At 42.1% G+C, this 16,925-nt stretch overlaps 1 protein-coding gene across 4 annotated transcripts in view; it reads left to right on the top strand.

The window, feature by feature from the left end:
• LAP3 (leucine aminopeptidase 3) overlaps positions 1–16,925 on the top strand; it is a 528,883-nt gene that overhangs the window by 139,344 nt on the left and 372,614 nt on the right. For all 4 annotated transcript variants that reach the window (XM_044062186.1, XM_044062189.1, XM_044062188.1 and 1 more), the window contains exon 3: positions 424–478. In XM_044062186.1, the coding sequence (XP_043918121.1) occupies positions 424–478 (55 nt within the window). The remainder of the gene's footprint in view (positions 1–423; positions 479–16,925) is intronic.

The following is a 16,925-nucleotide window of genomic DNA, read 5'->3' as shown; positions in this document are numbered from 1 at the left end:
TCACAAATCCACTGTTGTTAAGTACCCATTGTTTGGGTTATCCAGTACTGAAGTAGTTAAAAAATTTAGAATTTTTCATTACAAATTAAACCAGACATTTCAACCTATTCATTGAAAACTAAACCTTGCATTTCAGCCTGTCCATTAAAAAAAGAAAGCTTTTTCACAGTTTTCCTTCAGGAAACTCTGACCTTTGTGTTTTTTCCTGCTATGAAAATCTTTGACTGTTTCCATCAGTTTTCGACAAGAAAAACAAAAATGTTAGTAATTCATTTGGAGGCTGTGGTGCATATTTTGTCAGTGTAGTCTCTTCTACAGTGTAGTAGGAAGGCATCCCATGCTGGTAATGCTGCCCAGGTAAATTGTCTGAGATGTCAGGTTTTGGTATGAATTCTGAAGTCAGTTATGCTTTTCGTTTTTTAGGTATGGTCCTGCTATGAAGAAAGGCAAAACTCGTGTATTCTGTGGTCTGCATCAGGTAAGCAGCACATTTGTTGTGTACTGAAGGACACCGACTCCATTCCTGTTCTCACATGTTAAATTAATGAGTTCTATATCTGAATTTAAAGATAAAGAAGCATTTTAAGATTTATCAACAGACTACTGAATGAGATGTTCTTCATGTTTCACTGTTGCAGTCCTCACACTTGGGTTATTCTGCCAGGGGTAGCTCTCAGCCCGAATACCAGAGGCAAATAGGTCCACCTTTGGGGTACCCCATTTCTGGGTCACAAGGCTGAAAGTGTTTTGGTTTAATTGCCACTCGTGTGGGTCTAGGAGATTTCTGCTTAAGTTGACTGCCAGAGAGTTTTGGTTGCCTGGCAGGAATTGAGCTAGCAGGTGAATATGCATTGTTGAGACCATGTTCCAAAGTGTCATGGCTAGCCTGCAGCGTGGGTAAGAGCGAGTTTCCCCCCTGCTTGTTGATGTGCCACATCACTGTGGTGGTGTCAGTTTTGATTAGCAGAGGCCCCGGAGAGAGTAGGGATCTGAAAGCTGTTAGAGCGTGCTGAACAGCTAGCATCTCTTTTTGGTTGATGTGCAGATGAATTTTATTTGGGCTCCAGTGGCCCTGAATGCACCTGCCATCCAGGTGTGCACCCCAGGCATAATCTGATGTGTCTGTGGTTAGGGTCTGGGTGGCGTGGGGTTGTGAAAAGGGAAGTCCCTTGTTGTGGTTGCATGCTGTTGCCCACCAAAGAAAATCTTTCCTTAGACAAGGTATCATAGGTATAATAGTTTCCAGGTCCTGAGAATGTTGACACCAAAGGCGTTTTAAGTACCACTGAAGTTTCCTCCTATGCAGTCTGGCATATGGAATTAGTAGAATGCAGGAGGCCATGAACCCTAGAGATTGCAGGATTTTCCTTGTGTATATCTGGGTTCTGTGGCCAGTTGAGAGAAGTAGCCTGTCACATAGGCTTGTTTTTCTGAAGTAAGGAATGCCATCTGGGATGCTGTGTCCAGGATTGCTCCCAAGAATACAATATTTTGACTGGGGGCTAGTTTGGATTTCTTTTTGTTGGTAGTGTACCCCAGTGAGGTTAGTAGGTCCTTTACAAATGTCAGGTGCTACAACAGCTTTTCTTGACTATCTGCCTGAATCAGGCAATCGTCCAAGTATGGGTAAATTTGAATATTTCTTTGTCTGCATTAAGCAAAGGCTGGAGCCAGGCATTTTGTGAAAACTCTGGGAGCAGTGGATAAGCCAAAGGGAAGTGCAGAGAACTGATAATGCATAGATCCTGCCATGAAATGTAGATATTTCCTGCAAGAGTCTCTGGCTGGGATATGCAGATAGGCCTCTCTTAGGTCTAGGGTGGCTAACCAGGCATCTTTGGACAGCATAGGGAGAAGCTGCTGTAGATTTGGGTACCACCATGAAGGTGTTTACAATGGATAGATCTAAGATTGGGTGCCAGGTGCCCTCTTTTCTGGGTACCAGGAAAAGTCTGAACTAGAAACCTTGGCCTATCTGTTCTGCAGGAACAGGCTGAATTGCTCTCATGGAGAGCAGGGAATGAACTTGGTTTTGTGCCTCTGCCCACTGGTTTGGAGGAAGATCTGGGAACCCTTTTGGGGTTGGCAAAATTTGTACCCCTATGTTGGAGGACCCATCGATCATTGGTGATGGAGGCCCAGTTTTTTGAATGGGAGGAAAGTTTTCCTCCTAGGGGCACAAGCAGATGGGCAGATGTGAGAGGTGGAGTTGAGAAGTCATTGTGAATTTTTTCCATAAGGGGATGGCTGAGCACTCCCTGTTTTAGATGTGGAGGTACTCCATTGCTTAGATCTCTGCATACCCTGAGACTGCTGTCTGGGGGGGGTCTGCTTTCCCTAGTAGTCTGAGGCGGCCTTGAGGGGGCTGAAAAGGGCCAATGTTTCGAAGGACAATGCCTACTGAATCTTGGAGGATGGACTTGTAAAAAGTCTTTAACGGTCTGCATAGACCTTTAGCTTTTTCTTCCATCTTTTTTAAAACCTCTTCTGCTTTGGTGCCAAACGAATTGCCATGTATTGGTGCTCTATTTGACATGTATGGGAAATCTATTCCACTTTGCTCAGTGGTGCATCCAATAATTTTGATTTGACATGATCTGGCAAGGTTTGTTCCTTAAGCCCAAGCATGCCTTCTAAGTACAGAACCTGTGACTGCTGCCCTGCAGGATGCTTCTAGGGCATCAAATCCACATTGGAGGGTATGGTTACTAACTTGGCTTGCAGAAGGCATAAGCTCCTGTAATTCTTTATTTTCTGCATAGTCAGGAAAGGTAGATACTTTTTGTTTAATAAGTTCGATAGTATGTTGCTGGAATTTCAGCATGTGGAACTGACAATTTAATGCTCTAATGGCAAGAGTTGCAGAGGTGTATACTTTTTTACCCCATCTGTCTAAAGCTTGTGAATCCCTGTCCGAAGGGCTGGGATTCTTAGCTGTGGCTGCTTTTATTCCTTTATATCCTTGGGGATGACCTCTGGGTCAGCAGTAGGATTTTTTGAAAATAAATTTGTGCGAGTGTAGTACCTGTCAGCGAGTGTAGTACCTGTCAGGTTTCCTGGGAGCAGGAGGTAGAGTATCAGGAATTAGACTGGATTCCATAAAAACATCATCCACAACATCCAGAACAGGAGGAATAGCTAAGGGTCTGTGCTGTGGTAAATCTAAAAATTTCCTGAGTCTCTTTTTGGACTGAGGATAATCCTGGCATTCCCAATGGAAATGCTCTCTCAAGGTATATAGGGTTTCACCAAAAGAAAAATCCTCTGGAGGGAGAGGCAGAAGGAATGGATTCCACTGCATCTGAATCCTGATAAACAAATAAGGGCATGTCTTCATAATCAGAAACCCGAGTCGTCTGACTCTTGGTCAGATAAAGCTGCTTGGGACAAGTCTCTTCCTTTTAGCAGGGGTAGGCTGGCTTCCCCTAATCAGCATGATAAGGTCTTTTGCCATTTTAAGCATCTGAGACTGAGGCATGGAAGCAGGCACTTTTGAGGTTGAGTCATTTTTTTAAGCATAGTTCATACTCCGGGCCTTAGAAACTTGGTAGTTTTAGAAAGAACTAAAGACACGAAAGAAGTCGTTGGTTTGTGTCGAATATCGGTAGTGCGAAGAACTTCCTCAGAGGTGCCCGCACAGCGGCTCTGGACCCATCCAAAGTAGACAGCCACAGGTTCCATAGTCAAAGAAGAGTCTTGTGGCATACCAGACTCCGAACGGATCTTGGTAGCAGCCTGCGAATCCATAGAAGTAGGCATCAGGGGCTGTGAAAGCACCTCACTGAGTACTGGCGACTAGCTTAACGGAAGCGTCGTTGGCAGTTTGGACTTGAGGTCTGTCTGTCTTTATATTTACGTTTTTTCGGAAGCTCGGTAGTGGGATGGCTTATCGAAGCCATTTTGGAATACAGAGAGAGAGAGAGTGAAAGTATTTAGCTACGATAAGGGCCCAACGACGTATAGTTATGGCGTTGAGCAAAGGACAAAACTGACAGCGAGGGACATCGTGGTCTGGGCCTAAATAGGTGACGCAGTAAGAATGGAATTCTCTGTGTGGTATTTGCTTTCCACAGGTGAAACAATTGTTAACTTTTTCTGAGATCGGTTAGAGCAAGAAAAAAGGATCCCCAACAGGGTTCTTACCTTTAGAAGACTTCATCTTCAGGTAGCGGCTGCCTGGCATTTTAGCAAAACTGCTTCTGGTTCAGGCTCCTCGGCAAGAAAGACTGATGTAATGGCGTCGGCTGCCTGTTTTTATACCACTGACGACCTGACGTCAGTCCTGGAGTAACAGCAACCGACGCAGAAATACTAAGCCTCTGGTATTCAGGCCTGCTGAGGGCTACCCCTGTCAGGATACCGCAAGTGTGATGACTGCAACAGTGAATACACTTGAACATCTACATTTATGGTAAGTGTACACAACTATACTTTTCTTTACTGCTAACATAATTTTCTCTGACTAGTAACATGTTAACTTCTACTGTGCACCACTTGCTGTTTATGAAAATGTAAGCTATCACAGCAATGATAAACCTCCAAATGGACAAACCCTCCTGTTTTAAAGCTATGCTGATGCTGTAAAGACTGCAGTAGGTGTAAATATTCAGTCTCTGTGAAGCAAATGAAAGGAAAGTAAACAATCATCCAGCTTTAAAGTTGAAGATTAAATGCTCATTTTTGTTATAACATGTTAAGAATACCTGAGTGGGGCTGTCTGGTAATAAAAAGCATCCTTATTATGAAATACAAGCAGAGAATTGCCTGTTTATTTTATTTTTTTCATAATTTAGACTGTAGCATTTTCAAGTCTCCTTTCTCTGCCTGCATTTATATGTATCATCGTTGTGACGTTTGGGAGCTTCCATATACATTATTTTATAGGTTCATAGGTGTGTACTAGGCTAATGGCCCTGGAGCCTTTACAAGCCTAGTCCATAGGATTACCCTGGCATCCCATCCACTCAAGATTTCTCCTGAAGAGGGGCCAGTGTGGTGCTCTATTTGACATGTATGGGAAATCTGTTCCATAGCATGGGCAGTCTCTGGTTTATGAACCTGTCCCTCCAGCTTGTTCTGTTGATTGTGGTAATGAGGTTGAGGTCTCTGTAGAGTGTGGTGTGGAGGGATTGGGATTTCTTTAGATGTAGCATTTCTAACAGAGATGGGTCAGACATGGATTTGTAAGTCAAGCAGAGATAGCCTCTAAGTAGGCGATGTGAGACAGAATAGTTGGAGTTTTTTTTGAGTCTGTCCATATAGGCCAAGTGTTTAAGGCTTGGGAACCTCTTTGTGAGGTACGTTTGCAGCCTCTCCAGTTGTTGCAGGTGTCTAGTGAGGTACATACCAAATGGGGCATTGTACTCGATGACTGACCTAATGATGGAAGAGTAAAGGGAGACAATGACCTCTTTCTTCCTGGATGCAAAACCCCTTAGTAATGAGATGTACCACATAGAAGAACTTTCTGACCACAGTGGCAGTGTGGTAGTCAAAAGAGGTTGGTGTTAACTTGTGTTCCCACATCTCTTATAATACCTTCTGTGTTCAGTGGACTTCAGTGGTAATTCATGGGAACTGGGTTTTCACTCATTTTTGAGCACCTAACTCCCTGGGCAAAAACTTCCTTTTCAGGGACAACCAGGGAACACAGACTTGCTCAGTATCACAGCAGGCAAATGAAAGTGGAAATTGAACCCCCCTACCACAGGCACAGGAAGTAGCCCCTACCACAGGCACAGGAAGCAGCTGTTTAACTCAGAACTTTTAGTCATCTGTAGTCATCTGCACCAACTGCTAGAAGCCTCCTTTCCACAGCTCAAACCCATTTTGCTCTTGGTGCAGGAGCCCACCTGCACCAAGAGACCATCCACTACAGAACATCATCCAGACACTCACAGAAAGTTCTCTAAGAATCTAGTTTCAGATGGCACAAATGTTGCTATTTTGGCTTTTTGTTCAAGCCACAACTTCATGAATTATCCTTCAGCCATATGCAAGGATGCAGTAGTCTTTTCAAAGTCAGCTAAGCCACTTGTGGGGGGTGGGTGTGAGATCAGGTCATCAAATTAGATTTACATGTTGCTGGGGATGACGTACTAAATTCCTGAGGGTCTGACCTCTCTCCCCCAGCAAGTAACAGAAATAAGTATATACAAAAATTCCTTTTCACTAGCTAGAATTTAGTATCTAAATATATTTTATTCCAAAAAATAAGAAAGTGCACCTTTTTGAGCTACCTGCTAAGGTTTTTAAAGTTCAGAGACCAAGAGGAATAATGGTGGGTATGCCCTTCAGTCTGTGCATGCCTTGTAAATAATAATCCCAGTTATTTATCCACCTTCTCCCATTTGCATAGGCTGAAAGAGATGCCTCTGGTGAGAAAATAGTGACATTAGAGATCTTGAACATGTTTCTGGGTATGAATTCAGGTGATGGGGTCAACTTCATATCTGACGTTGTCCTTTTCATTTTTCCTGAACATATAGATTTGGATCTGACTCTGCCAGTTATTTTAGAGTTAGGATCCAGCTGTCAAGCTCCTCCCTGTACCACAATGCTATGCTGTATCACCAAAGCCCCAGATCTCGTTTGCCACCTTTGCGAACAGACCAGGTTTCTTAGCTGTCGATAATTTTTGGGTTTCTAAGTAGTAGCAAAGTTCTGTTAAAAACACACACAAAAAACTTTCCTCTGAACTATTCTTTATTTAAATATTTTCCTCCCCTCCCCTTTTTCAAGTTATCACTGCTGTTAGCTTCCCTTTCTACTATTTTGACTAGTACTCTTACCATTGTTGGTATTGCCTGTCAACCTTTCTTATAAAGGTACTTTTGTTCTATTTCTCCATTACCATTGTTGATATTTTCAACTTCCTGCTGTTAGTTTAAAAAAAAAAAAAAAAAAGTTTGTTTTCTCCTTGCTGTTACTTTCAGTTATTATTCCTGTGACTTTTTCTCTGCCACCATATTGGAGAAACCCACAGGGTTTAAGAAGTGCCCTTCTTATGGGCATAAAATCCCTAATTCAGATGCTGCATGGAGTGCATGCATTGTTTAGGGACTGATCGTCTTGAATAATTATTGTAAAGATTTGTGCAACCTTTAATCCCAGATGCTTAGCAAATCGTAGCAACAAACTTGCATTGAAAGGACTTTCACTGACTACTACTTATTCAGGGGCTCAAACCCCCTCCAAACACAGTAAGTCAGCACGTCCGTTGTATAGGAAGTGCTCCTCAATGAAATCCCCTGGGTCATCTTCGGTTCCTCCTGGAATATCCAGAAAGACCTTGGATTCTACACCTCTGGATCCTAAGTCCGGACCCATCTGATCTAAAGCCTTCTGATCATAGACTTTCCACTGCATTCATTATAATAAGCCCTGTCTCTATCCCTTTGGATCTTAGACCATTGGATCCTAAATGGGGTAGTACCTGTAGGAACACTACAGAGTATGCTATTAAAAATATTTCTCCTACCCTGCCTTCGAGGTTGCTTCAGACACCCAAGAAGCACTGTAGGCCTCCTTCCACTTCCTCCTGTAGGTCCTCCAGGAGCTTGTTGGAAGTGGACATGGGATAGGATGATGTGAAAGTTTTCTTAGAGCGTAGATTCAGATAGGTGTCTTAACAACTCCATCCACTACTGGATCTGAGAGTATGCCAACAACTTCTGCAGCCATATATTCTCCTCCTTCTCTAATCCATGTCGTGGTTTGAGTCCCAGGATCCGAGATCCCAGAGGAGTTCAGTGTCCGATCTAAGAAAAGCTTCTTCTCCTACTCTGACAGTTTTCTTGACCAGTTCTGCCCTGATGCTACTGGATCAGAATGGGTCTTTGAGCCAAAGTGTTGGCATTGGATCTGTGGGGATGAGCTTGGCGCGGATTTTGTCAGATCCATGCTTTCCTCTTGGAGCCTCAGCCCTCAACAGTTCGGATCCGGTTTTGCCCCCAAGGCTCAGATCTGGGTAGGTTCCTTGTCTGTCATCTTTGGGAGTTTCGGGTCCAAGGAGGTGGATTGGAGTTTCCCTGGGTCAGTCTGCCTTTGAGGTGGTAGAAAAGGCTTTTACTGTCCACAGAGAACCATTCTTTCATATCTCAGCTCCAACTACCTTTCTCTCATCGGGTCCTAGTGCTGAATCACACAGACCTATTCCACAGGGACAGCAAGAATCAGTAAATGTCCAGTCAGTTCTTGTGGAGGAACTTCCCCTCTATTCCAAGACTTCACCTTAGCATCTCACAGAGGAAGTTCATTAGAAGAGAACATGTAAAAAGAGAGACATCACTTACCCTTTGTAGTCTTATCACAGAGGATATAGATTTTGATAAAGGAGAGGGGTCCCCTAGGTCACCGCCTGATGATATCTCCTTTGGAAATGTCATAGAAATGTTGAAACAGAAACCCATCACCAGAGGAATCGGTATTTTGGAGACTTTTGGTTCTGGCCTGTCTGTCATGGGTTATGTACTTATTGACTTAGAGGCCCGCCGGGATTGAACCTGCTCCAAACAGACCCAACAAGCTTTTGGCACCCCCCTTTGACAGGCCACACTGGAGCAAAGAGGTCCTGGTAGATGCTATGGTGGTGGCGGCAGAACACAGCTCCAATGTCTGTCTGCCTAACAGGGAGTCTAGAGCACTGGGAAAGTTTGGAAAGCAAGGTTTTGCCTCTGCAACCTTCGCCATGAGGTCACTAAATTACCTGGCACATTTTACTCTGCTTTAGAGAGATTTACCTAGGAGTTTTCAGATACTCTGAGTCTCTGTCTTCTGAGGACTTCAAAAGAGCATCCTCTCAACTGCCCACTGTTATGTCCATATCCATGCATTGATGAGGTTGATCTCTCACACAGCTGAAGGAGATGCCTCTGGTAAGAAAACTGTGGACATTTGAGATCTTGAACATATTTCTTGGTATGATTTCAGGCCGTGGGGTCACAAGCAGTTTGGTCATTTCGCTTAGATGCTTCTTATGACCATACTAAGTGTTCATTTATCAGGCATTTTTCCCTAAGATTCTTTATAGTTGTCTCTCCTCTTCCTGGTCTGTCTGCCTGGAGAACCGAAGTTGTTGGCACAGGGCACTATGGAGGAATCATCCCATTCTGAGGGCCAGCCATCTGCCAAGATGATGACCTTCTGTTGCTGTGCTGCCTCTCCCATTTGTCTCCCTCTTGAGGCTGATGAAAGCCCAGAAGACTGTCCGGTTGTTCCATTGGATTCCTCTGCTGTGACCACTTTGGAGGCCAGCATGGATTCGGCTTCATGCATGTCCTCAGAAGCTCTGCAGACATCTATTGTGGATGTTGAGGGGGGAACCTTGGATGATTATTTCTGAAGGACCAAGGGGTGTTCTGCAGATTCTTTTTAGGGAGGAGATTCCCACTACTTTGTGTGTCAGCAAGGGTCCAAACTGCCTAAGGTCTTTAGGGCTGACATCTCTCTAAAGAAAAAGTAGAAAACTAAGCACATTTCCCCTGCTGCTAAAGATCCCAAGCAAGAATAGCGATATTTTACACGGGGGTTATTTAATGCTCTCATGGCTTTGAAACCACCCCAGGAAGTTTTTGTTCCTGCTCCCCCTTGGTCCTCTACTCCACTCCACTCAAATGGCCTAAGGAACAAGACTGTTTTGATGAAGACTCTGATTCAGAGGAAGAGTCCTTGGCATACTGTTCTAAGATTCTTTCTCCACTGGACTTTTGGTTCTGAAGAGGAGGATGCCATCAGCCCAAATCCTTCTTTGAGGAATTCTCTTTTGGGGATACCATTTCTCATATGATGGATGTTTTTAAATGGGATTGTTCTTGATATCCAGAAAATAGATTATGAACTCCTTCAGACTGAGTCTCCCAAACCTTCTGCTGTTCCTCCAGTCCTGGCTGCCCTGTTGGACACTTTTCAGCAGCTTCTCTGGCTGTTGACTCCCAGCCTCTAACTCTCAGAAAACCTGATAGGTTTTATAAGGTGCCTCATGAGTGTAGTTTCTTTACAAATGTCCCCCTGATGATTCATCTGTTGTGTCTGTTTCTTCTAACAAACCTTCTAAGCTTTTGTCTTCTACCAAATTGCTTCTCTCTGACAAGGATAGTAGGGCCATGAAAGGGTTGGGAAAGAAGGTGTACAGCTGCTACCCTGGCTTTTCAGGCTATTAGTTACCAGACCCATATGACCAAGTATGGCTTGGCTCTACTCTCTCTCGGGCCTCTCAAATCATCTCTCTGATCTTCCTGTTTCTGAGGGAAGGTGTTGGCCCTTTCTTTACTGAGCACATATTCCCAATAAGCTCACCATTCTGTTAAATGTAGTTACGATGCAGCTGATGCTTCTAGAGCTGCTGCTTTTGGTTCTATGTCGAGACATTACTCTGTTTCACCTCCAACCTTTGTCTGATGACATTAAGGCTAAACCGTTGGATGCTTCCCTGAAAATCTCTTTGATTCTGCAATTACTGAGCTTTTTAAGTCTCTTCAGGAAAAGGGCAAGGCCTTGCAGGAGCTGAAACATATTTTTGTTTCCCTTCTTCCTAATTTTCAGTGGAATTATCCCTCTAAGCCTGCTTTTGTTTGTAAACAGTCCCGCCCTCCTGCCAAATGTATGAAGGGTTCTAAATAGACTCCTCCTGCTAAGTCTTCATAGGTTCATAGGATGGTACTAGGCTACTGGCCCGGAGGCCCTTATAAGCCTAGCCAAGAATTTCGCCCATGTTTCCTCAAAGTCTGCACCTGTCCAGCAGGGACACTGGTGGGATCCCAGGGGTATATTTTCTGTTTCCCATCCAGTCATCCGTTTTCCTCTTAGAGAGCTAGAGAGGTACTCTGCTTGACATGGAAAGGGAGTCTATTCCACAGATGGGGGAGTCTTTGGGACAGATATCTATCCCACCAACAAGTTCTATTAATGTCACAGACCAGGCTAAGGCCTTGCGTGCAGGTTGCGCAAGTGGAGTTTGTCTTGCGGATATGCAGCAACTCCATCAAGGCTGGGTCTGAGATGGCCTTGTATGCCAGACACAGGTCACTTTTGAGCAGTCTGTATGAGGCTAAAGGCCCTGTCTCTCTACTCAATCTATCTGAGACCCTGGAAATGTCCTGGTTAGGAACCTCTGTGGTGTCTCCAACTGCTGCATATGCTTGGCAAAGTACATGCTGAAGGGGGCATTGTACTCAATAATGGGCATTGTACTCAATAATCATTGTACTCCCTGATAAGGGAGGAGTACAGGGATGTTATGACCTCCTTGTTCCTGGATGAAATACCCTTAATTTATGAGGTGGGCCATATAGAAAGCCTTCCGTACAATGTAGGCAACACGGTGGTTAAAAGTCAGCTTGCTATCAACCTGGGTGCCGAAGTCCATCAAAACTGATTGCGTGCTTAGTACATTGTTATTAATGTGATAATTAGGGGGGATGCCATTTTCCCCAAAGGGAAATAATGATGCATTTCTTGGCATTCAATTTGAGGCCATGCTTTTTATACCAGTCATTAGTTTGGAGGCTACTGCTCCCTTTACCATGCACAAGTAATTACAAACGTTTTGGTGGAAGAGGGTTATGTCCTTCCACTCTGAATATTTAAATTTATCTAAATATGAGGAGATGGAGGTCTCTGTTTTATTTACTAGTAATAAGACTTCTTTCTTTAACAGCTCCCAATCCCCTCCTAGGATGCCTTTTTGAGGGTTTCAGCAACTCATGAGAGAAACTATGGGTGATCCCTGTTAAGGAACCTAGCATTAAAACATGACATTTTTTGCTGTTCAATGGCTTACTTATTGTGGGTCTTCCAAACCCTGGAAGTCTAATTACCTCTGAGTTTTTTTTTTGTTTTTTTTTTCATATCTGGCTTCCTTAGGGATACTTGGTTGCTACATTTGCTTAACATAGGTCACCCAGCATTTGGCCACTCTATTCCTGGATAGATAGTCCAAGCATATTGGTAGATTTGGCTAGTTGCTGTATTCCTATTCTGATTTTGCTGTCATGAGTTATCTGTTTCATACTTATTTCCAGACTTCAAGCCTATGTAAAATTATTACCCTTTTGACATGGATCAGTAGGAGGCAGTTGAAATGTTTGTGTAACATCTGAGGTGGAGTGTGGTGCATCTTGGACATTAGAGATCTGATGCCTAGGACTAGCATCCACAACTGTTTTCATTCCTAAATTAAGTTTAACTTAAGTGACAAATATTTTTTCCAGAATGTCTTTTGGGTTTGTGATCTAGAGATGGTATCCTTTTTGGTGAAAAATCGCAGGAGTTTTTTGAAAACGGCCATGTGAATCCTATTTGCTGTCGTTGTCTACAGGACCAGTATTCTGTTTTTCCTCTCAGAGTTGCTTGTGGTTTGATACACCTGCAACCATTCAGTAAGGTATTGGGTCTCCGTTCTCATCATCATGGAGACCATGTTTCCCTTTCTTCTTTCTCCATCAGAATCCTTAATTGTGGATTTATAGTTAGAGAGATGAGGAGTGAGCACTGTGTGTTTGTGGGTTCTGTTCTTACACCAGGTAGATGGATTGCTGACACTGAAATGCAGCATAAGGGGGTACTGTACTCTCTAGTGTGTCAACCTTCTGATGTTAAAATCGAGACCCCATCTGCCTGAGTTGGTGGTAGCTTGAGTGGATGAGAAAGATCACATGGCGACTATCAAAAAGAGTAAGGGAAGTTCCCAAACTCCCCGGCCAGATTTCCCCCTTGTAGTAGAAAAGCCAACTAGTCTAGTTGGACTAACCCAGACAACAAAATATAAATAAATAAATAGTCTGGGGTTAACAAGGTCTAGTGGAGAAACTCTGTCACAACATTGTGCTAGAGCTTTTGGCTCAAAGTCCAGGTGTCATTCCTGAAGCATGTGTCTTTGTTAATAAGGTCCGACATCCTGGTAAGGGTGGTGTGTTTGAACAAGTTAATATTCATGTTCCCTTTACAGGGAAGTGATTAACATCTGGAAGTGGTTTACCGACCACCACACTTTTTGGTGGTTGTCTATATACTTTGGTGAGTCAAGCATCCTGATAGATTTCATAAGCTTCTGCTAGGGACACTTGCTGGAGGTCAGAAAAGTGTTCAAACCATCTTCTGGAGGTTGGAGCATTCCCAAAAGTCAACCTATGTGCAGCTCAGGAGACTGCACTTCCACTCGGTTTTACTTTATCCTGGAAGAAGCAGGATGGGGTTGAATGGTAGAAGATGAAAGGAAGCAATAATAAAACTATAGTAAGTTTGGTATTTTTGCAGATGTGAAAGAAAGAAGCTGTAATAAAACATAGGCAAGTGTAGGTTATTTCCTAGATGCAAAATGTAAATGTGTGTGTGTGTAAACTTGGTTACCTTTTTCTCAGTAAGGTGAAAGAATGTAAAGAAAAATTTTTTTCTGGAAAAAAAAAAATGTATAAAATGTATATTAAGCCTCCAACTATTTTTTTGTGACCTGTATTATTATGTCAGACATAAAATGTACAACAGTTGTATGAAGTAGAAAATGTGAAAGACTAAAATATTTCATGGGACAAGTAATTGTTTTGGTATAGAAGTGTAATTTACTTTATGGAGTTAACTGAAAGATTTTGTAACATTTTTTTCTCCTGCGAGTTAAGGGCAACCCAAGTACAGCAAGATCGGAAAGGTGAAACTGAAAGAAACCATGTTGGAGATAAAAGAAAACAAAAACATGCTTAACGGAGCACTTGCACACTGTCCTTATCCAGTGGGCTTCATCCTTTTACTGCCAGTATTAAACTGTGTAGCTGAACTGTTTATTTTTGCTTACCTATGGCATTACATCACTCAGCTGAGTCTCTCTGAGTGACACAGAAAATACTGTGAACTCTTAATTCGTCGAGGGGAGATTGGTTTGGAAGAGTTTTTAATGTCTCCTAGTAGAGTTAGTACAAGACATCCTTCTGTAGGCCACATGGAGTGATCCTGTCTCCTGAGAATGCTGAGCTGGCAGCCATTTACTCGGTGTTTGCCTGAACATTGCTTCCTGTGGACTGCTTTGCACTACACCGGGGAGTTTACATTTTTTTTTTTTTTTTAATCTGTGACTTTAGATAGTGGAGACGGGACTTAGCAACTCTCTTAACTGCATTTAGTTAGAAAATGTTTAGTTGGAGTAGATTGACATTTTTCTTATCAGTCTGTCTAAAACTGTTTCTATGTGCATTTGCAAATTTCTCTGTATGTTCAACTCTCAAATAGTGTTACTCATCTTTCTTCTAGTAAAAAAAATACTTATTTTATAAAACAAACCAAATTAAATAAATATAAGCTTTGTGACTGTAATTATTGATTAATTCATACTTCGCTCAAGAATCAGGAACAGATAAAAAAAAAAAAAAAGTGGGACAAAGGCCCGAAATCAGGAATGGGTTTTAGGCATTGCTCTTGTATAGATAGAAGTTTGCCTGATTAATATAAGATTTGCATTAGCGTGCACTTTCTAAGGAATATGATATCTGAAACTCAAATGTCTGTCACTTTTTAGTGACTTCATTTGTCAGTAATATGCCAGAAGACTACAAATTTTGATGAACAGACCCTACATCTAACTTGAGGTGCAAACAATATATCTTGAGTTTTTAAACCAGCCTATAAATCCAAAACCTGTCTGTACAAACTGGAAGGTGGACGTGCGTATATCCCTTTTGCTGCCAGCCTTATAGCACTTGGTACTCTCAGGCAGAGTATGCTCGCAGACAATGAACCTCTAGTTGACAGAAATGAGTCCGTCTTTAATTTCTACAAATATCTATGCAAGCTGGAGACCATCCCTCTCATCCAGTAAGATGGGTTATAAACATCACACAGTACCACCCACTTCTGACCACATCCACAGTAAACTGAATTACTGGTCATAAAAAGTCGCTACCAAAAGTTTCTTAGGATTAAGAAGACCAAGTCTTGGCAGATATCCACCACAACATCAGCACTATTCTCATACATAATAAAGGGTCACCATGGCAAGCCATCTAAAATCTCAGATTACATGAGGAAAAACAGTAATGTCTTAATAATTGGTGACTCTGTTGTTAAGCACACTGACTCCATAGTCACAAGACTGGACACAGACAGGGCTCCAGTTATTTTGCATTTTTGGTGCCAGGATCTGTGATGTCACAATGATTCTAAATTCCCTTTTACCAGACAAATATGTTTACAGCTTAGGGGTAGTCCATGTGGGTGTAAACGACTTCAGGTGTGCACATCCCTGAAGATACTGGTCCTGAGTGGAATTTTTCCTTTACCCAGAAAAATAGTTAACATTCAAAGAAAAGATGATTGGCTTCAACAGTTGGCTTAATATGTCATGTCATTATAGGGGGCCCAGTATGTGTCCTCGTGGGTTGATGATCTTTAGTCCAACTTATTTCACCAAGGGTGACCTGCACCTGCGGTTCCATGACTTCCCTATATTGGCTGAAGCCCTTGTTGCTCTCATTGTTCCTTTTTTAGGCAGAATCCTACTAATGGCCATCCAGACAGCGAATATCTTTATAGCAATTTTTAATACTAAATTGGACTTTCTCAAGGTGGCAACTTCTCAATGCCAGAAGTGTTAACAGCAAATTCCTTGATCTTGAGACACTTCTGTAACTTGGCCACGTACAGTTTTTGTGCAGTTAATGAGACTGTTTCACTATAAATGTACAACTCCTTTCATATTTGGGTTTTGTTCCTGCCATGCATTTAAGTGTAATGGGAACTGTGTTGGCATTTCCACATTTGTCAAAGAACACATCAGTAATTAACAGATTCCAAGAGATCTGTAAAAAGAACTTGCTGAAGTCCAATTTACGAAGTAAAATTATCAACTTAATAATGTTCTACAGGACACCCACTGTGTCCTCTGATCATTACATAAGATTTGTAAATGTTCTTCACCTTTTCTAGTTGATTTTGTTTGGCTTTCTTCAGAGTTTGTCTTTGTTGGTATCCAGGCAGTATACTTACTAGCCAGTAACTGCATTTTACCCAAGCTGACAGTTTCACTGGCTATTTTTTCTCAGTTTCTCTTTTCACACCAGAAGAGCTGAAATTAAATTGATCAGTGTGCAGCCATGTTGGGCGCTCCCTCTGAAGCAACTGTCTTAATTTCACAAATTCCTAAATCTTTTACACCTCTTAATGTCACAAAGGAAAAAAAAAATATATATATATATATATATATATATATATATATATATATATATATATATATATATATATAAAATGTTAAAGATGCTGTCAAAGGCCAAAAACACTGTTTCCATGGAACCATTTACGTAGATACCTGATGAACTTTGAAATCCGTTACCTGAGCTTAACTACATGATTTGTCCCCACAGGGTGGCGGACTGTATTGGTGATGTACACAAGGGTGGCCCTACCACAGACCTGGAAAACTGTAGATCCATTAACCTGACTAGTCTGATTTGCAGAGTTACAGAATGCATCATATGTGACATCTTAAACTATGATATGAAAAAAAAGATCAGGTTTGATACACATTAGTTTGGCTTTGTCAAAAAGAATGCTTGCTTTCTCAATTTAGTCAGCTTCTTTTGAGAAGCTGACACAGGCTATAGACAGAGTTTATTGTGTTCACATAGCTTATTTACATCTGGCCAAAACATTATACATTATCCATCCTACTGGTGTCATTGAAATCAAAGTGCCTTAAAAGTTGATCCATATGTGGTGACCTATATAGCCTCCTGGCTTAAAAGATAAATTCAGCATAATTATGATGGGAGTCTCCTCCTTGGCAAGCATGAAGGTAGCAAATGTTGTGCTTCAGGGCTCAGTACTTGGATCCCTCCTTTTCTAAATCTACTTCAGACCATTAATTTGGACCTTTAGTTAACTAAGCTTGAAGATGACTGCAAACAGGTGGTTATTGTCAAGTCTCCTTCTGATACCTGTTCATT

This window comes from Protopterus annectens, chromosome 2.part1 (assembly GCF_019279795.1).
Source record: "Protopterus annectens isolate FY-2018-M chromosome 2.part1, PAN1.0, whole genome shotgun sequence".
NCBI lineage: Eukaryota > Metazoa > Chordata > Ceratodontiformes > Protopteridae > Protopterus > Protopterus annectens.
This window is presented reverse-complemented; position numbering and strand designations above follow the sequence as displayed.